The sequence below is a fragment of the Mya arenaria genome, chromosome 4 (assembly GCF_026914265.1).
Source record: "Mya arenaria isolate MELC-2E11 chromosome 4, ASM2691426v1".
Classification (NCBI taxonomy): Eukaryota; Metazoa; Mollusca; class Bivalvia; order Myida; family Myidae; genus Mya; species Mya arenaria.
Window position 1 is genome coordinate 33,148,966 of NC_069125.1, and position 23,008 is coordinate 33,171,973.

At 34.9% G+C, this 23,008-nt stretch overlaps 1 protein-coding gene across 1 annotated transcript; it reads right to left on the reverse strand.

The window, feature by feature from the left end:
- Positions 1–305: 305 nt before the first annotated feature.
- On the reverse strand, positions 306–19,635 carry LOC128230760 (neurogenic locus notch homolog protein 1-like). Its single transcript, XM_052943201.1, has 10 exons — positions 19,474–19,635; positions 12,496–12,574; positions 11,443–11,619; positions 9,836–9,952; positions 8,373–8,498; positions 6,911–7,036; positions 5,451–5,576; positions 3,720–3,880; positions 1,975–2,080; positions 306–535 (listed from the first exon to the last, which is right to left on the reverse strand). Exons 1-10 carry the CDS (start codon positions 19,633–19,635, stop codon positions 306–308), a joined length of 1,410 nt encoding a protein of 469 aa, XP_052799161.1.
- Between the last annotated feature and the right edge of the window lie 3,373 nt (positions 19,636–23,008).

Here is a 23,008-nt window from a genome sequence, read left to right on the forward strand (position 1 = left end):
CAACGCTTAACAATATCTGTATTAAAAAAGAAATGAACTTATTCCTGTATTGAAATAGATTCGTGTAATTTGTACAAAAATATTCTGTAGAAATATGTACTGAATTGATAAAAACTAAATACAATTTCCTATTTCATATAACTCATTTCATCATGCTAATTAAGAGGTTTTGAAAAAAACGTATTTTGTCATTATCTTAAAAACAATACCAGTTAAATATTAACAGCTATAAAGATTAGGATTATGGGAGCTTTAAATGAGACTTTATATCATATATAATATGACTGTGTCACACAAATAGTTATTTAAAGGTTAAGTTCATACTCGCATATGAACCAAAATCGTGCTCCACAGTCAATGTCGTTCCACTGAAGCTGTATTCCTATCCATCCATTGACACAGTCGTCATTGTCCGCATAATTATCTGGTTGACCCTTTTGCCAGTCTGTGAACTCAACTGGGCTTCCGTCAGATAATTTGTATACCCCTTCCACATCAAAGTCCTGCACAGACATCCACACGCCGTTAATTGTATCTAAAACAACAATTGTTAACATAATATTAGTATTTCCAACAATTTACAAAGTATGAAAATTACTTTGATCGTTAAACCATTTTTTTATTGCAATTCATCTTTCAATGTTCTTGCTATTGTAGCACACGCCCACTGTATTCAATTCTCAATTGTAGACATACGCAAACCATAATTATCTTTAAGAATAGCTTAATTTTTGATAAACATTATTTCATTACAATATCTACCACTATTAAATATTTCTATAAAGATAAGGATTAGGGATCAAGCCTATGAACCATGTACTTGGTTTACAGCATGACCATGTTATTGATTTACTGGCGTAGGTCACAAATCCGAACACATTTTGAGGTTTATCTTTGAGAGTTTTTGTTGATGTAAGTTAAAATTGCGTATGAAACATCTTTTGTTAATGTGACAACATCTGTCAAAGTACAGATTCACGATCTCATCAATTTTATGTCGAAAATCGTTCATTTTATAGACAGTAAATCACCCTTAAATTTATGCTATGGAGGGCACAAATACCGAACACTTGAAAAGCGAAAATACATTGTCATACAATCATAATTAATAAGTTTGCTATATTTAATAAACACTTAGCTGCAAATTATTTATTGTTTCCGATGTTTTTCAAAACATGCAATTCAAATGTAAAGCGTGATTTCTTTTTATAAATATTTTGAATGTAGGTCAACATAACTGCAAAACCTAAAGTTGCGCGTACGTCCTCTGACGTCATTCCCCGTGTTCTACATTTTGATCTTTGAGCATTGAATGGCATTTGTTTAGAGAAAATGCACTCAACAAAACAAGATAAAACTCCGCAAGTGTGACCAAGGCAAGCCTTTGTATTGATCTAGGTCATCGAATAATCGATCACGGTAAACAAACATGTGTTTTAGCTGGTGTTCGGGGGTTGTGCCCTGTTCGGAAATGTACCGTCAACCAGTATCCATTATGTAAGAATACATTTTATTTATAAAATGCTTTCCTATATTGTAATGTTAGGAATTTGTATTTAAATATCTATGTCATTGTTTATAATAATTAAGGTTTATAGGAACAAAAAGGAGGCACATGTTTAGTATAATCCTATAGTCTGCTCGAACCGTAAGAAAATCACATGTTCATAGGAATACTTGAGTCTTATAACAACAATAAGACTTCTTGAAATAATATGGAATGGTTAGAACAGGATGGAAGCAAATGCTCAAAACTTTTGTCTTATTAGAACAATAAAGAAACACATTTTCATTATTATACTGAAGGCGTATTAGAACAAGGAGAGAGGCACATATTCATTAATGTGGTCTTATTAGAACAAGAAGGACAACACATAATCATTGTTAAACTTAAGACTTAAGAAGAAGAAAATCACATATTTATTTTTATAATGTAAGATTATTAAAAGAAGAAGGACATAACAAAGAGCATACCAACATCGCTGTTGTATTGTTCGTAGAAGTATGTTTTAATTGCCTCCCACTCTGCAGCGTTGTTAACATCGAATATATGACCATTGTCCCAACTAGCACATGACCACTGAAGCACACAAATCATCACAATGATACATTCCAAAAATGTGATCAAAACTTTGTAATAACAGTCTTAAATTGGGTAAGCAACTCGAGTAACACAGGTTTAGAAGTGAACAAGTCGAGTAAGACTATTATGAATTCGCTTATTCGATTACTGCAATCACCACTCAATTTGATTATGGTTGACTAGTAAGATAATTTAAGTGAACTTTAACATGAGAACAGTAAATTGCAAATAACATCCTTAAACCTGTCAAAGAGAGCTATATAGATGTGTCACCTCCTATGCCTAATAATCAACCCGGGTAACAAGAGTAGTTAACCCGAAAAAAATCATGTTTAAAAAGGAACACAAAATAATTGAATGGTTAATGTTACAAAAATTATGTGGTTTTAGCTTTATGTTGTATGATCCCAGGAGGGTAATCTAGGATTTCCAAGAAATACTCTGGAATTGACATACACAATAGCGGCATAACCCCTGCGGTCCTTAACACTTTATATGCAAAGTCGTGAGTGTAAACAGTTTCTTTCCGCTTCTCTATAGAAATACACTTGTTCATATAAGACGTGCTCTCTGCTTTAAGAAGCGCGTCGTCATGCAACCAATATGATACGACGGAACATTTCTTAAACGAATGATATAAATTTCCGTGTTCTTGTTTTCTAATTTCTAAACATGATGAATAATAATTAATACCTTGTAAAACATAAGTATTATACGCATGTGTTTCGTGTGTAAATTCTGTATGAGCGAAGGAGGGCACGGATGCAAGTGTTTGAAAACACGTGAGCATTTGATCAATCCTTAAATAAATAGAAGGAGAATACTTGAATATGTAAGCATGATAACATTTTTTTCTCACTCACCATGCATTTATATAAGCTTTGATAGTATTGAAATATATTTATCAAGTTAACAAAATACTAGTTTAGGTGTTTTTGTAATAATTAGAAAGGACCGTTTTGAGTGTCTTTAAGTGCATTCTGGTCAACACATGTTAGGTGCATTTTTAATTACAGATCCCGTTTAAAGATGGCGTCATTACACACACTCACACAAACATTTTTGTCGGGTCCGACATCGTCCAGTGTTACATAATATATCCTTAAGACAAAATCTTACATAAATTTATATTGTTAAATTCAAAAGCGGAACTGTGACATTGGGCACAGTTCGTTAATATATATATATTCTTTTATGCCGTTTAAGATTGTGCTTTTGCAATCACCAATAAAACACATAATTCATCAATGGAAAAAAATAATTTACAGATAACTAAGTCTGAAGCAGAAGATAACAAACACCAAATCAACCCTAAAAATCATTTTTCAATCAAGCCAGAATTCAAGTGTTATGCTGCAATTTTTTTTTTTTTATCTTTGGTTGTTTTTCGGATATCCAAAAGCACTTTGCTTTCATATGTTTCGCTGACAGTGTATGGTCGGTTGGTATATCATGTAGATGGAAAGCAAGAAAGGCCATTGCTTTTTGGCACCTCCACTTAAGTTGGGCTTCCCTAATGAAACGAGAATTTGGTTTGTAACACGGGGCGGGGCATAGGAGCGGTTATATTAAAATTGTTTTTCATGGTTTGATGCCATGTTTTACCTTTTCCCTTGAAATGCCCATTGTAACTTACCTCTGCTGCATTTTTGTCTACTTTATCTTTCTCGAGCAGGTAACAAGATCCTCCATAGTACATCCAACCACTGGGACAATATTTCGTACAGGAGAAACTTCCTTGAGTGCCGACACATTCCTCGTCAGACTGACACGGAGAAGACAGACACTCGTTTTCTTCTGCAATAATGAACGAGACTCGTTCACAGAATTTACGTTTAGGATTTTGAATTTTTTGGCTGAGCTTATGGGACAAATGAATTGATGAGCATCTTTACTCTCAACTGGTATGTCGGGTGCCTGGCAGGAAGGCAATCGGTTCCAATTTATTTAACCAGCTGCTGGGTCAGCAACCGAGCATATCAAAACAGGCCTCGTTTGGTGCTCGTCCTTTCAACCTCAGAGTTACTTTGTTATATAATGACTGAACACACATTTACCATTAAAATAACAATTACGTACGTAACTTTGCTATATTCGGAAATGTAAATCAACAAATAAATACTCCTGATATCAATTGAATTTTACATTCAATACGATATTTGTTTAACTACTTGGTAAAAAATGATATATAACTCGCCAAGATTCGTGTTAATCAATTTTAGAAAACTCGTTTAATTAATTCCTTACAGATTTACCACTAATGTGATATAATCTTTAAAGTACATAGAAGACAGATTATATTAATATATAAACAATTTAATTAAGCACCTTTATGCTTGTTATGTCATTTTAACATCGCAAGTTAATATTTCTTACGACGTACCACCAGCAGAGTTGAACACGATCTTATTGCACCAGATGGACTACGGAAAAGCGTACTTTGAGATACTTATTCTTGCAGGTTTATGATCTTTATGTAATAATGTTGTAATATTCACTTATTTTATATGATTTTCTTAAGATTTCACTGCACATCTAAAATAATTGTTGAAATATTGTTATGCTTCGTTTTGACCTCAGTTCAATTTGGGAGGAAGATTTGTTATTGGTCCCAGGTTGAAACCATACAAATAGGAGGAGTACGGAAAAAGGTACCTTGAGATAAGTATTTCTTGCAGGTTTATGGTACTATCTAAAGGTAAGAATGTTATAAGATTTTTCTTATTTCATAGGATTTTCTGTAGATTTTACTGCACATGTTAAATAATTGTTTAAATTTTGTTTTATGTTCCGTGTTGATCTCAGTTGCATCCTTACACATTAGGGAAGCATAAACTATAACTTAAAGCGATATTCGTATTCGAAATTCATTTTAAGATATTTCAATAGTTCAAGTGTTTAATTCTCTTTTGACACTTTCACCGTATTTGGTTTGTAAACTAAAAAGTGTAATGTACACACAATATAGCTCCGCAGACACCATAAACCGTTTAACGTGTCTGTGATCGTTTACGCACAACAGTCAAACTATAACGGGCGGTATTTAGCGTATGTCTTCCTTCTGTTTACGACAAGGTTGCAATTTACATCTCACATACGAAAAGAAAGCTTTGCTGCATGTATGCGTATTATTCATTTTTTAAAAATGCTGGCATTCCTTGGTCACAATGCATTTCCGTCAACTCACGTACACTAGTGAATGAGAAACAGACATTCGCTAAGTTCAGATTTCAGCGGACCCACACGGATCGGAAATGCATTGATCACAAACTGATTCTGTTTCGGGTCAATTTCATGTTTATTAATCTTCCCTTATTGACAAATCAAACTATTTTTACTCGTTTTTGTAAAGAAATTGGTAGCCTACCTTGTTCACAAAGTGGCCCCGTCCATCCAGTTTCACAGTCACACCAGTAGCTGTCAACCGTAGCTACACATGTGCCATGCGATCCACACGGAGTGCTCATGCAGGGATCAATGACAGGTATGCTTTCTGTAAATGCAAAGACGTTTTATTCGCATCGTGTAAACAGATGCACTATTCTCGATTTTTTACATCCAGACCCAGATTGCGACATGCATAATCTTTTTATGAAATCCTGCCTCGGTCTGGAAAAAATGTGTGGATTTTTTTTAAGATCGTATTATCGTCCGATAGACTCCACGCGTACTCTAACCAACCCAACTGTGTTTATTTCCCCGATAGTGACACCACTTACGGAACTCATTAATTTTATTTACACCAATAGCTCATTATTTCTTACCAGAATTGTTAGTAAAATACGTAATTTCATTTATGAAAACCTAACTGTAATCCTTTCTCACCCATGCTGTAAATAGAAAGACCCGACCGATTTCATATAAACAACATATGATAACACTTTTCATATACGGTAAGCACTGTTTCATGTGCCAACTAATCTAGTTAAGATGTCAATTGGGAAATCATTATAAGTTAAGATCGGATGTAATACTTTACTATTGTATATACCCGTTGTCATTCAGTACGTTTTCTGTCCCATCTCTTAAAACGCGCGAAATAATACTTTTTTGACGTAACACCAGCAGAGTGGAACTCGACCTTATTGTACCAGGAGGAGTACGGAAAAAGGTACCTTGAGATAAGTATTTCTTGCAGGTTTATGGTACTATCTAAAGGTAAGAATGTTATAAGATTGTTCTTATTTCATAGGATTTTCTTAAGATTTTACTGCACATGTTAAATAATTGTTTAAATTTTGTTTTATGTTCCGTGTTGATCTCAGTTGCATCCTTACACATTAGGGAAGCATAAACTATAACTTTAAGCGATATTCGTATTCGAAATTCATTTTAAGATATTTCAATAGTTCAAGTGTTTAATTCTCTTTTGACACTTTCACCGTATTTGGTTTGTAAACTAAAAAGTGTAATGTACACACAATATAGCTCCGCAGACACCATAAACCGTTTAACGTGTCTGTGATCGTTTACGCACAACAGTCAAACTATAACGGGCGGTATTTAGCCTATGTCTTCCTTCTGTTTACGACAAGGTTACAATTTGCATCTCACATACGAAAAGAACGCTTTGCTGCATGTATGCGTATTATTCATTTTTTAAAAATGCTGGCATTCCTTGGTCACAATGCATTTCCGTCAACTCACGTACACTAGTGAATGAGAAACAGACATTCGCTAAGTTCAGATTTCAGCGGACACACACGGATCGGAAATGCATTGATCACAAACTGATTCTGTTTCGGGTCAATTTCATGTTTATTAATCTTCCCTTATTGACAAATCAAACTATGTTTACTCGTTTTTGTAAAGAAATTGGTAGCCTACCTTGTTCACAAAGTGGCCCCGTCCATCCAGTTTCACAGTCACACCAGTAGCTGTCAACCGTAGCTACACATGTGCCATGCGATCCACACGGAGTGCTCATGCAGGGATCAATGACAGGTATGCTTTCTGTAAATGCAAAGACGTTTTATTCGCATCGTGTAAACAGATGCACTATTCTCGATTTTTTACATCCAGACCCAGATTGCGACATGCATAATCTTTTTGTGAAATCCTGCCTCGGTCTGGAAAAATGTGTGGATTTTTTTTAAGATCGTATTATCGTCCGATAGACTCCACGCGTACTCTAACCAACCCAACTGTGTTTATTTCCCCGATAGTGACACCACTTACGCAACTCATTAATTTTATTTACACCAATAGCTCATTATTTCTTACCAGAATTGTTAGTAAAATACGTAATTTCATTTATGAAAACCTAACTGTAATCCTTTCTCACCCATACTGTAAATAGAAAGACCCGACCGATTTCATATAAACAACATATGATAACACTTTTCATATACGGTAAGCACTGTTTCATGTGCCAACTAATCTAGTTAAGATGTCAATTGGGAAATCATTATAAGTTAAGATCGGATGTAATACTTTACTATTGTATATACCCGTTGTCATTCAGTACGTTTTCTGTCCCATCTCTTAAAACGCGCGAAATAATACTTTTTTGACGTAACACCAGCAGAGTGGAACTCGACCTTATTGTACCAGGAGGAGTACGGAAAAAGGTAGTACCTTGAGATAAGTATTTCTTGCAGGTTTATGGTACTATCTAAAGGTAAGAATGATATAAGATTTTTCTTATTTCATAGGATTTTCTTAAGATTTTACTGCACATGTTAAATAATTGTTTAAATTTTGTTTTATGTTCCGTGTTGATCTCAGTTGCATCCTTACACATTAGGGAAGCATAAACTATAACTTTAAGCGATATTCGTATTCGAAATTCATTTTAAGATATTTCAATAGTTCAAGTGTTTAATTCTCTTTTGACACTTTCACCGTATTTGGTTTGTAAACTAAAAAGTGTAATGTACACACAATATAGCTCCGCAGACACCATAAACCGTTTAACGTGTCTGTGATCGTTTACGCACAACAGTCAAACTATAACGGGCGGTATTTAGCCTATGTCTTCCTTCTGTTTACGACAAGGTTACAATTTGCATCTCACATACGAAAAGAACGCTTTGCTGCATGTATGCGTATTATTCATTTTTTAAAAATGCTGGCATTCCTTGGTCACAATGCATTTCCGTCAACTCACGTACACTAGTGAATGAGAAACAGACATTCGCTAAGTTCAGATTTCAGCGGACACACACGGATCGGAAATGCATTGATCACAAACTGATTCTGTTTCGGGTCAATTTCATGTTTATTAATCTTCCCTTATTGACAAATCAAACTATGTTTACTCGTTTTTGTAAAGAAATTGGTAGCCTACCTTGTTCACAAAGTGGCCCCGTCCATCCAGTTTCACAGTCACACCAGTAGCTGTCAACCGTAGCTACACATGTGCCATGCGATCCACACGGAGTGCTCATGCAGGGATCAATGACAGGTATGCTTTCTGTAAATGCAAAGACGTTTTATTCGCATCGTGTAAACAGATGCACTATTCTCGATTTTTTACATCCAGACCCAGATTGCGACATGCATAATCTTTTTGTGAAATCCTGCCTCGGTCTGGAAAAATGTGTGGATTTTTTTTTAAGATCGTATTATCGTCCGATAGACTCCACGCGTACTCTAACCAACCCAACTGTGTTTATTTCCCCGATAGTGACACCACTTACGCAACTCATTAATTTTATTTACACCAATAGCTCATTATTTCTTACCAGAATTGTTAGTAAAATACGTAATTTCATTTATGAAAACCTAACTGTAATCCTTTCTCACCCATACTGTAAATAGAAAGACCCGACCGATTTCATATAAACAACATATGATAACACTTTTCATATACGGTAAGCACTGTTTCATGTGCCAACTAGTCTAGTTAAGATGTCAATTGGGAAATCATTATAAGTTAAGATCGGATGTAATACTTTACTATTGTATATACCCGTTGTCATTCAGTACGTTTTCTGTCCCATCTCTTAAAACGCGCGAAATAATACTTTTTTGACGTAACACCAGCAGAGTGGAACTCGACCTTATTGTACCAGGAGGAGTACGGAAAAAGGTAGTACCTTGAGATAAGTATTTCTTGCAGGTTTATGGTACTATCTAAAGGTAAGAATGATATAAGATTTTTCTTATTTCATAGGATTTTCTGTAGATTTTACTGCACATGTTAAATAATTGTTTAAATTTTGTTTTATGTTCCGTGTTGATCTCAGTTGCATCCTTACACATTAGGGAAGCATAAACTATAACTTTAAGCGATATTCGTATTCGAAATTCATTTTAAGATATTTCAATAGTTCAAGTGTTTAATTCTCTTTTGACACTTTCACCGTATTTGGTTTGTAAACTAAAAAGTGTAATGTACACACAATATAGCTCCGCAGACACCATAAACCGTTTAACGTGTCTGTGATCGTTTACGCACAACAGTCAAACTATAACGGGCGGTATTTAGCCTATGTCTTCCTTCTGTTTACGACAAGGTTACAATTTGCATCTCACATACGAAAAGAACGCTTTGCTGCATGTATGCGTATTATTCATTTTTTAAAAATGCTGGCATTCCTTGGTCACAATGCATTTCCGTCAACTCACGTACACTAGTGAATGAGAAACAGACATTCGCTAAGTTCAGATTTCAGCGGACCCACACGGATCGGAAATGCATTGATCACAAACTGATTCTGTTTCGGGTCAATTTCATGTTTATTATTCTTCCCTTATTGACAAATCAAACTATGTTTACTCGTTTTTGTAAAGAAATTGGTAGTCTACCTTGTTCACAAAGTGGCCCCGTCCATCCAGTTTCACAGTCACACCAGTAGCTGTCAACCGTAGCTACACATGTGCCATGCGATCCACACGGAGTGCTCATGCAGGGATCAATGTTTTCTGTAAAATCAAAGACGTTTTATTCGCATCGTGTACACAGATACATTAATCTTGGTTTGTTACATCCAGTCCTGGATTGCAAAATCCAGCGTCAGTTTGTGTTATTCTGCCTAAGGCGGGGAAAATGTTTCGATGTTTATTTTGATATCTTGCTATTTTATTGTTTGCCTTGCCGATTTTCTTTGTTATCTGTAAGTTATAAGAGATTGAAGTTAGTAATATACAGGCGTAAGATAAGAATGCCACTGCATTAAATACATTCCTTTACAGTAGAAGTTCGGTTGAGGTACGTTTTTTACATACACGCTGGTGATTTGTTAAGAGCTCATTCGATACCAAAGTATATTCAAAATCGCTGTGCATTATTGTTCATTTGTGCCTTAGGAAAACAATGCAATATGTTTTAAGTGCATTCCAAACATTGTAAACATGAGTTTATATTTACTTTTAAATATTACCTCTTTTTAGTCAATGTTGTCAAATGAACATCATAATGGCCTGTATTATGTATGCCTCTAATCATTTGATTTTTAAATTTCAACTATTGGACATGTCCTTGAAGTTTTTATTTTATTACTGTCAATAACGCTAAACAACAATATAAAAAAAAACAATATCTGCCATTTAAAGATTCAACATAAAAACTACACTTTGAAGTTTCTTAATTACATGGCTAGTTAGTGTTTTCTGTTAAAGTTTAATGGTCAGTTGCTGAGCTGTTTCTTAACCAATCAATGTTTATACGATCCGGTTGGACATCAGTGCGTGTATACCATGTGATGAATTACGTCATATATGCTACATCGGAAGACAACATTTTACTTAAATGAAACAAAGGGCAGTCTATGCCGCTTTAAGAGCCCCGCCTTCGTTTTAATACCGGAGTTTGATAAGGTAATTAGTTTCATCAAACACTTCGACAAACTTGTTTTCAAAATAATGTTTTGACAGTTCTCCGTCAGACGGCCGTTTTGTGAAAAGGTTTGTCGAAGTGTTTTAAGAAACAAAACTCTCAATCAAACACTAGTAAAAGACCGAAGGCGGGGCTCCGTAAGCGGCGTAAACTGCAATGTTTCATTTCAAATTGGTGAGGAAATAGCGAAGTTATCTTTGTTTAAAGTCTTCATTCGAAGCAAAATATTGCACTCCCACGTAGCATTTATGATGTAATTTATCACGTGGTATTTATAAACTGACATTGGTTGGATAAAAACCAAATGAGCAACTTTCCATGAGATCCTATGTTGAGAAAAACGGTATGCATACATATGTCATTATAAGAATGAATGTTGGTATTGCTTACCATTGTATGTTTTATGACCATTGTAAATATATACAATTACATTGTATTTTTCTAGTAAAGATGACATCACGTGTGTTATGTTAGCGATTTTCTTCATTTGCCTCGGTCAGTATGTTTTTTACCGCAGGGTTATAGCACATGCATGCAATGAATTGAATTATAATGTATTCAAAAAGTATATACCAACCAGGATTACAAGAGAAGTTAGTCTCAGACCACTGTCCATCTGGCTGACAGACTGCGGTATCTGTTGTCACAGTGGACATACTAGTACCCTCTGAACACGTGAACTTGACTCGCATGCCTATGTTGAACATGTTTCCTGATATTGAAGCGTTGTCAGGCATGCTCGGCAAACCGCAGTCTGCAAAGACAAGTGAAACTTCATGTACGCATATCAAATACTTCGAGGTTGTCGTGGTAAAGGTGGAATATTTATAATGCGGTATGGTTAAAGGCAAAAAAACACCATTTATGAAAATTTAAGATTTGCATGTCTGAACCTAAACTTTAGACTGCTTGTTTACAAGGACCCAGTGCTGTATTTTTCAGCTTGAGTCTTCATCATTTATAAGGACATTCGAGCTAAAATGGATTAGTATAAAGCAAAATCAGATACATCATGTACTTTATACAGTCGGAAATAATTGTGTACTGTGAATGCCAACGATTGTAAACACTGTTATCAGACTCGACTCATCCATCATTTTCTTACCCATTTAGGATGATTATGTCGACACATTTTGAAACAAGCGACAAAAAACCACACGTACGCGAACTATATTAACTATACATATATGGCTTACTAGCTGTATTTATACTGCCCTTGTAAATATGTTTAACAAGTGAATACTTTTTACAAGGCTAATGTAAGCGTGCTTAGGTCCAAGAACGATACCGAATGCAATGATACCATTTACATGGCTGTCTTTCCCGACATACAGACATTAGTACAAATAAGTTTCCTCATTCGTGTTTTAGAAAATGTAATCGCATTTACATTTTATAAATATTTGACAATAAATTATGCACCGTGTGACCGTGAATGATTCCTGACAGGCGAAATTTGGACAGGACCGGCAACAGACTAAATCGGCTGATCGATTCCTGGAAGTACCCCGAACCCTATTTTCTGCTCAAGAACTGGAATTTAGCCAACATAATTTACGGTTTGCAATCCCCCTGTATGTGCTCGCCGTCCTTTGGTAGGGTCAAACATGGATAGGTCAATTATACGTACCAGATGTTAGACATTCCACAGGAGCCGTCAATCCATCGCAACGGTCCCTATCCGAGCAACTGTCACACGCTGTGTTTGGCTAATAAATGACAATAAATGGCAATCAACGAACATGTTTTTGTTATTGTTACCACCGCCTTTAGGTTTTGATTGATCTGTCTTTGCAAAATAAGATGATTTTCTTTTGTATATATTGCATTAATTTTAAAGATGGACTCTTACTCCCAAATAAGATTTGACAAAATTGATAAAATTGTTTAAATATATCAAAAAGGATGAAGAAATGTCGTTTTTATAAATTGTTTTCTTTTTAATTAATGGCTACGTGGCCACGTATTTCTCAGTTAAAAAGATTCAAAGATCGTATGTATTTTTTGTTTTGAACATTCAAGTCAATTAAGTCATACTTGATAATGGATTTAAATTTAAAGAAATTCATCAACATATATTTTGCGCTTTTATTTATAATATCAGTATATCTGTAAATGTCTAAAAGTATACATACACTCGGTAGATCTACTTTTCTGGCGTAAACATATCCAGCCTTTCGGTCTACTTGCAAAGATGGTGTTGCGTAGCCGTAGTAAATGAGAGAACACATATGGAATCTTCGTTGGTAGTTGATATAACTGCAACCCGGCGATGATGCGCATTCATCGACACATTCCCTTATAGGAATATTCAGTAAAATCCTTCGAGTGAATGAAAGTGAACTAGGATCTCCTTGCAGTATCACTTTCCTCGATAAATATATTTTGTTCGAATACGTAGAACATACTAAGCACACTAGCAGAAATGTGATATATATGTGCGACATGCTGCATGGTATAGTTCACGAAAGGTATTCAATGATATCAAGTTGCTCCATATTTTCTCCGAAATATATATAGTATGACACGGAAACAATTGTTTGTACAGAGATGGTCAATTGACAGACTAGTAGGTAGTGTTTACATGCCTTTTAACTGCGTTTTGTTTAATGTTTATCTATGATTTTTCAGAAGAACACATTTATTTGGGATAAAAGTTCAGTCAATAAGGTTAACGATAACAAGTTATATAGAGTTTTTAAAACACGTTTTCTCAGGAAAAGAGTTAATGTATACATCAGCCGATTGTATTAAAATGGTTAACTATTTGTTTTAGCCTAAAAGTGTATTGATTTGTAAATATTGGTCAATGTTTAGCGAATAGTTAATACCATTAACAAGTTTTATCAAAGTGGGTGCGGTATTCTCTTATGTTTAACATGAACAAATATTATTGCTCACGTGAACTGCCAATTTAATGCTGCATATACAGTCGAACCCCGTTGGCTTGAACCCTCAGGGACCGGCGAAAATACTTCGAGCCTCGAAATATTAGAGCCAAGTGGGAATGCTTACCTTCAGTATAAAAAGGTGGGTCCTTTACATCCAGTTCGAGCCAACGAGGAACTCGAGCCAAGCTAATTCGAGCCATCGGGGGTTGACTGTACACATTACGTGCATGATACTTTCATCTAGCACGCGCGTCTAAAAAACTGTCTTAGTGTCCCAAGTTTTCGGTATAAGAAAGCGCTTATCAAAATGTGTTGTAAATTTGTTACTTCCATGTATTTTCAGCCTCCACATCATCTGATTTTTTTTATTATACCGAACAACTATTGTAAACACCGGTTCCATTTGCAAGTTGTACAAGGAGTTTTCAAAATCACATCGATTATGAAGTGAGTATTTTTTCCGGCAATAGTAATGATATGATAAACTGTTTCCGGTTTATTGATTTTTTAATTGATTTTTGCGCCTCCTTTAACACGGAGTTTTTGGTACATTTATATTCTTATTTTATTTGATATCATTTTTTAAATGACATTTTGTTTCAAGATTTATGACCGCGAATTTGCTGATTTTTTGTGCATCAATACTGTCTTTGTTACATTTTTAGATTTATATCAATCGTAACAGAAAGAATTACATTTGATTTCATAAAACTTGAAATTTGTGAAAGGACTATTTGTAAATGTGTTTGGTAAAATAAAATATTATGTTGCATGAATAAAATTGCATGTCTAAGTGTGACAGTGTTTGAATATCATATTGCAGCATGTGTGACATTGATATTGTCAACCCGAGAGCAGAATATCGCCCGAGGCGTTAGCCAGCGATGACTTTCTGTTTCAAGGGTTGACAACATTAAGCACATAAAAAAGTTATAAAATGATTTTAAATCCTTGAATTAAACAAGTTTAACAATGTAAACAAAATATAACATAATAAAATAATTATATCAAGAAAAGAATCACCGTTAAGTATGCTAAATGCTGACAGTTCCTGGCGTTAGATGCCTTTGTGTACACATTGAATAGTGACGTCACTGTTGTATGTGTATAAGGGAGGCAATCACGTCATGATTAAGCTTAAATATTGAAGCAGTTATTTGCCCTCATATGACATTCTAAATATTACACTGAATTTTCGCTTGGTCACGTGTCAAAACGGTTGAAAATGTTTCTGATCATCAAAATATCTCTTTTTCGGGTAATGGGATCTTACCATTGTAGACAAAAGTGAGGTATACTAAAACATATTTTCAACGGCTTCGCCTCGGGCAACAGTATTTCCATCATGTTGACAAAATATATTGTTACAGTGTAAGCCATGCGTTATCTATCTGATATTTCCCTGTCCGCAAAGTTTACTGAAACACGAGGACTTAATCTGTAGATGAAAACATGAGCAATAATTGTTTATTTTTGCGATCGTCTTATATTTTACGAGTGGCTAAGCATATTAAAAGTGATATTTTCACTGTTAGTATTTATATGATAAAACTCAATATTTCATATAAAAGAATAACAAAATATGATAACACTTTCCATATATGGTAGGCACTGTTTCATGCACCAAATAATGTAGTAAAGATGTCAATTGGGAAATTAGCTATAAGTTAAGATCGGATTGAATGCTTTAGTATTATCTCTACCCGTTGTCAGTCAATCCGTTTTCTATCCCATTTCTTTTAATCACATTTTTTATTAAATGCAACAATATATGCTCTTAAATATGCAGTAGTGTTATATATTTCGTAAACAATACTATGGTCCTGAAGAAAAACGGTTAGTCACACAGAAAAACAGGATTTCTGTTTTCCTATTGAACTATTTTGATTTGTATTGAGCTTTTTGCGTACTATTGCTTTAATGATAACGCCGTGCGCGTTCAAAGATGTAGGAGCGACAAGCCTGCATTATTTACTAAATATGATACAATTATGTTTACAGGCAATAACAATTAAATCCAAAAAGACTTTCGAGTAGCCCATAACAGTAACCGATTTTGAAGTGCCTTTCATTACATAAGAATAGGTAATATAAATTGATGGTTTTTTTAATACAATAAGCTTATTTAATAATATTAACTGTTAAACCTATATGTACAAGGATATATGAACATTGCTTTTAAGTTGCAAGTTTATTTCTAGGGTAAAAATAATAAAATGAAACCCGATAATATCTTTATTTAGAGCAGGTATAGACACACTATGACATAATTACAGGTTCAACCATAACAACATCATATTTACAATGTGGCTTTCTATGAAGAAAAACAAACAAACAAAAACAAAATGCATTTGGTAACTCATAAAACATCTGCATCGCACTTATACATTCGTATACAAGAACTATTGATGTTTTGAAGTTAATTATTCTATACAAATCATGTTAAATTAACAAAACAATTTAAGTTATTTCAATATACATCATGTACACGCGGACATACACTCATTAAAACACAACAATTAATAAAACAACAGTTACTTCAATCTTTAAAATTATAAAAAGATGATATACCTTTTTTAAACTAATGATATGTACATTTCAATAGGTGCGCTTTGTATTTATGCTTAAATGTGTTTAACTTTTTTGCATTTCGTATTTTATCCGAAATAGTATTCCAAACCTTCATACTGTAGTACAAAATCTTGTTTTGAAGTTGATCTTAGAGAAAAGCGTTCATTTTTTGCAAAGATTAGCAATTCAGACATATACCTCGGGGCCTTTCCATTAAGGGTATTATAGACAAGTTTATCAATGATCTGTTTTAACTCAAATGGTGATATATATTTAAATTCGAATGTTTTGTGCCCTAATTTAACGTTTAGGTCATATTTCAGTTTGCTAAAACGTTCGGGTTTAAAGGGAGTTTTTTCTATTATATTTGATATATTGATTAAGTGATTGTTAAGTTCATTAACAATATTGAGTCATCCAGAAACTTTTCTTTCACCAATTTGTAGTTGCTCCGATAAAATTATCTTGCTATTTTTTTTCGAATGAGAAATATCCTTTAAATTCTTCCAGATAAAGCTTGGATCCATTTTATCCTTCACACCGCTTGCTTAAACAAGAGCTGTCACAGTATGTGACAAATGCCCCCGAATGTGACATTGACCTATGACAACCTACACTCTTATGACATTTTATTCAGCATTTCATTGTGAATAAACACTAAGTGAATCTTTCACCTTAGAGGTTCAGACACAGGTCTTGCACGCGACACGTCGTCTTGGTATGTGGAACACATGTGGCAAGTTATTTTAAAATCTGTCCATACAAGGGAAAGTTACAGCCCGGACACGACAACCTATACTCTATGTCCTTATATGCAGCTCCCTATTGTGAATAAACACTAAGTGTGACCTTGACCTTAGAGGTGGGGACACGGTTCTTGCACGCGACACGTCGTCTTGGTATGAGGAACACATGTGGCAAGTTATTTTAAATTCTGTCCAAACAAAGGAAAATTACAGCCCGGACACGACAACCTTTGCTCTATTTCATTATATGCAGCACTGCATTGTGAATAAACACTTAGTGTGACCTTGACCTTAGAGGTGGGGACACGGTTCTTGCACGCGACACGTCGTCTTGGTATGTGGAACACATTTGGCAAGTTATTTTAAAATCTGTCCAAACAAGGGAAAGTTACAGCCCGGCCACGAGCTATTGAGCCGGACACAACGGACGGACGGACGGACAGACGGAGACATAAAAATGCCTTCTTACTTTTTTAATTAAGGCTGTAATTTTATTTCTTAATATCTTATATTTGTCGTGTTCACCATTTCTATGGTACTCGTCTCTTTCAAATATCATTGTTTTTATTTCATCAGTATGGTGGCATACTTCTGCCAGAAGATAACCATATAACTAACTAGTTAATTAACTAGTTATTTATGTGGTTAACTAGTTACGTAACTAGTTAATATTTTCAATAAATAAAAGATCATAACGGGAAATAAATGCATGTTAGTGCCTTCAACTGCCATTCTTGTATTATTTTACCAGCTTAATGTTAAGTGGTTAACTAGTTACGTAACTAGTTAACCACTTAATTAACTAGTTAGTTATATGGTTATCTGATGGAAGAAGTATGCCACCATACAGCAGTAAACCAGTTAGGTTGAAAATCATGTTTTTCTCTTTTTTGCTTAATAGGAGCATGTAAAGATAATACTTGATTTACAATAGAATATAATACATTTAAAGCATCGTTCGGATTGTCTATTGTTTCAATCATATTAACTCCTGAAATAAGATCATTTTGAAATGATTGTTCATTGAAATTCTTAAAACATCGGTAAGATATCGATTTGTGATCAAGTGGTTTAAAACATTTTAATTTTTTTCTTATGTCTATTGAAACATATTGGAAAGTGATCACTTAATGACAATGGTGTTACATGAACGTTAAGCACATTTTTAATACAATTTGTATAAATATGGTAAATTATCGTTGATTTTTTTCGTTACCCTAGTCGGTGTTGTAACGATATTTTTCAATCCGTATTTCACTCTAAAGTCAGACCATTTAGTATTGTCGTATTTTTGATCACTAAAGTGATTAATGTTAAAATCACCAAGAATATAATACTCTACATTACTAGTTTCGGCAATGTCCACTTGTGAGTCATACATGTTAATCCTAATTTGACTCGAGTTTGGGGGACAATAAACAAAATTTACTAAAAACGTTTTATATTGTTTTCCAATTATTTCTTACCAAATCGATTCAATACCAGCAGACTCTTTATCATGTCGTCTTTTATATTTTATATGTTCTTGTATATAGACTAAAAGTCCGCCGCACTTTTTATGGGAACGGTCTCTCCTCTCGAAAGTGTAATGTGTTATATGAAGCAATTAATTCTGTATATTTTCTGTTAAAAACGTTTCGCATAATCCTAAAAAATGAGGGGAATTTTTATTCTGTAAATAAAATTTTATTTCATCTAATTTAGGGAGTTTATGCTGAATATTAAGGTTGGCGAAATGGAGCCCAGATCCAGTGCATTTGAGGCCTATTTCAGCTGTTAAAGGTACACTAGCATTTTTCTTATCGCTTTTACACGTATTAGTTTTATAAAACGATGTATCACAATTAGGTGATTTACGGTCTACATTTTCTGCACAATAGAAACTTGTTTTTGTACAATTTAATGTGTCTTTAGAGCTACTGCAGTCTAATGTGCACTGTGAAATGTTAAAAGCATCCATATGATTTTCTTGACATTTACTATGCAGTAAACTGCAATTAATGCATACTTTATTTAAAATAGAAAACTTATTATTTGTAGCATACCGAGAGTGTCTGTCGGAGCCCTCCTAATGATAAATAAAGTTTTGAAGTGTTCCCTGTCCGTCACAGTTGTGTTTATCTTGTCCATGGATGTAATGCCATGTATGTCCATTTTCACTACCGGAAGTCTGCCAAACCGCATCTCTGTAATCGCCCGACTGCCGACAGTTTGAAACGGAACTTTGTTGGTCACTGCAGGACATCTGCCCGGCTTTAAATCAATTTCCGCTCAAATGCCAGTTGTCTTGTATAGGAGTTTGCTGGTAACTACCGGACATCTGCGCCGTACTGCATCCACTTCTGCTCGACCGCAAATGGTACGATCCTGGATGCTGTTGGTAGTCTATTAACATCTCACCGTCACTGTAACCATTTCCGCCTGTCCGTCAATTGTGAGATACTTGGTGGTGTTGGTAGTTACCGGACATTCCGGCACTGTATCCATTTCCGCTCGGCTCTCCTTGCTGCGATCTAGAACGTCGTTGTTTATCATATCCGGTCTCCAATCCTCCTCTTCCATACATGATGACTGTTCAGAACCTGACAGGACGTGTTAAAGGCCTAGTTTAATCCTTCTTAAAGTGCCACCCACCCCCACCCCCCCACCCAAAAAAACAAAAAAAAACAAAAAAACAAAAAAAAAACAACAACACCAAACAAACAAAAAACAAAACAAAAACAACAGCAACAACAACAAAAAACGTGTATTGTACACAACCTCTGTGCATTAATCTATATCCAACTGCCTAATTGTTCCTTAAACTAGGCCTTTAAGCACCGAAAGAGCGTATTAACAACCGAATTAGGTATTCTACAACGTGACACGAGCGTACCATAGCCGTAGTATATGCATGTAGAGCATTAGGGGAGAACTCCATTGACGTAACAAGAACGCAAACGCGATTGTTCTAATATTTCCCGTCCAGTACCACGCTTTCACTACGTCTACTAGGTTTTAGCTACGCCATCACTACGTCTATGCCGTCGTTAATACGTTCTTACTAAATTACTATTACGTCCTGATATCACTTCAATAAAGACCATTCCACGTCCTTATCGGTGTCTCCTGCATTCCTTCTACGTTCACCAGGTTCTGACTGCGTCCTGTCAGAGTTTTGAGGACGTAGTGGGAACGCGGCCTAGTGTGATGGGGAATTAAGAATGCATAAAATTTTGAATAAAGTGGTATTTTAATTCGCACTATTTAAAAACCGTATAACACGATACGTCCCATTTTGTAACCCCGGCATATTAATTAGATTAACATGTCATGTAGATTTGAAGAAACCTGACATCGATTTGCGGTTACTAACTTTTTTTAGCCTAAGTCTAGAAACGAACTTGAGACTGTTCGTAATCATGTGCAATGTGTTGATTTCAATCCATTTTTTAACAAGCCTGATTTTTCAGAAAGCAAATGCCAATGTCTTGAGAAAGGAGTGGACACATTCGGAACTCCTCGGTCATTTTTATCGGAAACAACCTCGGATTTTTGCCGGTACATCAGTGGAAGTAGTTCGTAAAATTTTGAATTATATCATTAGTTAAATTTAATGTTTTAGCTTGAATTTATTAATCTAAGTTTGAATTGATTGCCAGTGCAGTGTTTTATTGCAGACATAATTAAAATTTATTAAAAGTTAAAGTTAAGTCATTCAGTTTAACTGCTAAATTAAATTACTACGCGATCTTCTTCAAGCGGACTTAAAGTGTACCGATTTATGACTTTGTAATTCGTCCATATACATCCGAGTTGACAAAAATGGCAGATGAGCTCCCTATGGATTGGACAATGGTTCAAGAACAAAATCAATGAAACGAAAAAAGAATTCGACATTAAAATGACAATGAGCGAAGCGTAAACGTTCGAAATTATGGTTGCCTACTGCGCAGGTTCTTATTTCGTATTTGTCTCAATTTACTGGTTAACATCTGAAAGACTAGCAGATGCAAATGTATAATTGATGAGTAACTTGTTTATGTTTTTTGTATTGTAAAAAAGGTCCCGGTAGCACTTAACATGGCCTCACAGAGTATATGGAACACTGGTTCTCAATTTTATGCACCATAACTTCCTAAATGGCATTGCTTTTTTTATTGTATTTCTACGATCAGAAGAAAACATGATGCAAGTGATTATGTTAAGGCAGTATGACAGCTTCTCGACAATAAAACTATATAACAGGATTGCCTCGCCAGTTCATGCGAGGTTGGAAATTTGAATAATTTATAGCTAGCCTATCTATAAAGCCATACAGCGTTTTGCTATTCCTTTGATAAATGTGGGTAATGTATTTTATAACAACTATAAATTAAGATGGATACTTTCAAATGTAGTGTGTGTTTTATTAAACAGACGATAATCCATTCAAGTGTATTATTACCCATATATCTTTAATTTTAACATTGTTACAAGCCCTATCACACAAATAAATTCCATGTCTGACCAATTAAAATCGTATACATGTTTGCGGTGCGCATTAAGAAATCCGACCCACAACATTGCCCAAGGGTCGGATTTTCATTCGCCCCGTATACATGTGAACGATTCGTTTTCCTGCATTATTTAATTACAAGTGCGATCTTGACGGTATTAGTGTTGTCTTAAGATAATCAACCAAATTGCGCGAGGGAAGTTGTTTATTGACGTCAACGTCTTGATACTCTGTAATTTAAAGTGAACGTCAACTAGTATATAAATGTTGACTGCCTTAAGTGAAGTTACGGTTTAAGCCATAAAACATTAATTTTCGAAGGGAAATATAAAAATCTGCGATCCGATCTTTTGTCTGCAGTCTTTATCACTGGTTTTCAGATATTTACGCAAACAACTGCTCGTTCCAAGACAAAAAAATAAAAAAAGTTGTCAAAACGTTCAATCTATGAGAGTGCAGCTTTAAGTAAAATATGTACTATCACTATAGAATCAGTAAATCCCTCTTTTAGTAGCGTATTGACAATTTGTTGTGTTCTGTAGAAGTGAGGTATTATAATAAGTGTATTTTAAGGTTGCAATGTCAGTTTTATTAATCATAATTTTCACATAAAAATCCAACATGCATGGCGGAGTGTTTTTAGCGTATTGTCAATTTAATGACGTCAGAGGGTAACAGTGCGGCAGAGGGTGAAAGAGCAGGATGATATATTCTAGCACACCGGATAGGCATTTCCGGTGAATTCAGCCTTGCTGGAAAACTCCATCTGGCATCCCCCCATGCCAGATGAGTCACGTGCTGTGACGTAATACTTTTAATTTCTTTTATAAAACACTCAATGTAACCATAGTTATGAGGTTTCAATAGATGAGTTCCATTAAAACATTAAAAAACGAAACAAAATAACCCCTAAAACACGTGATATCGAAGGAACTTATTGACGTATGCAGTGAATACAAATTACTGCGCGTCATGACGTCAGTAAACATCATCGCACGCGCGTTTTGGTGAAATGTACAAAAACGCGCTTTCTTGTGTATTTTCTTCACAAAAAAAATGTAATTAAATGTATGCTAGAAAAAATATCTATCATGTGTGTCCGTCCGGATAGAAAAATCCGACCCTCGGGCACGCTGCGTAGTCAGTAACTCGGCAAGCCTCGTTACCTGGCAACGCAGTTGCCCTCGGGTCGGATTTTTCTATCCGGAACGGGAATACATGACAGATATTATTTTGGTATAATAATTCCAAATATCCCATATGTTCTCGATTGACGTCGCCGTTTTGGGTTTTTCATTCTTAATTAATATTTTTGTTTAAAACCATTGTTCTGGCTCTGCTCTTCAAAAGGTTAGACAGATGAAAGTGTTATATGTTCATTAAAGTGAAATGAGTTTAACCTAATGATGCATTGAAATTAAAACTATTTTGTTTACATCTTGATCTTTCAAGTGTAAA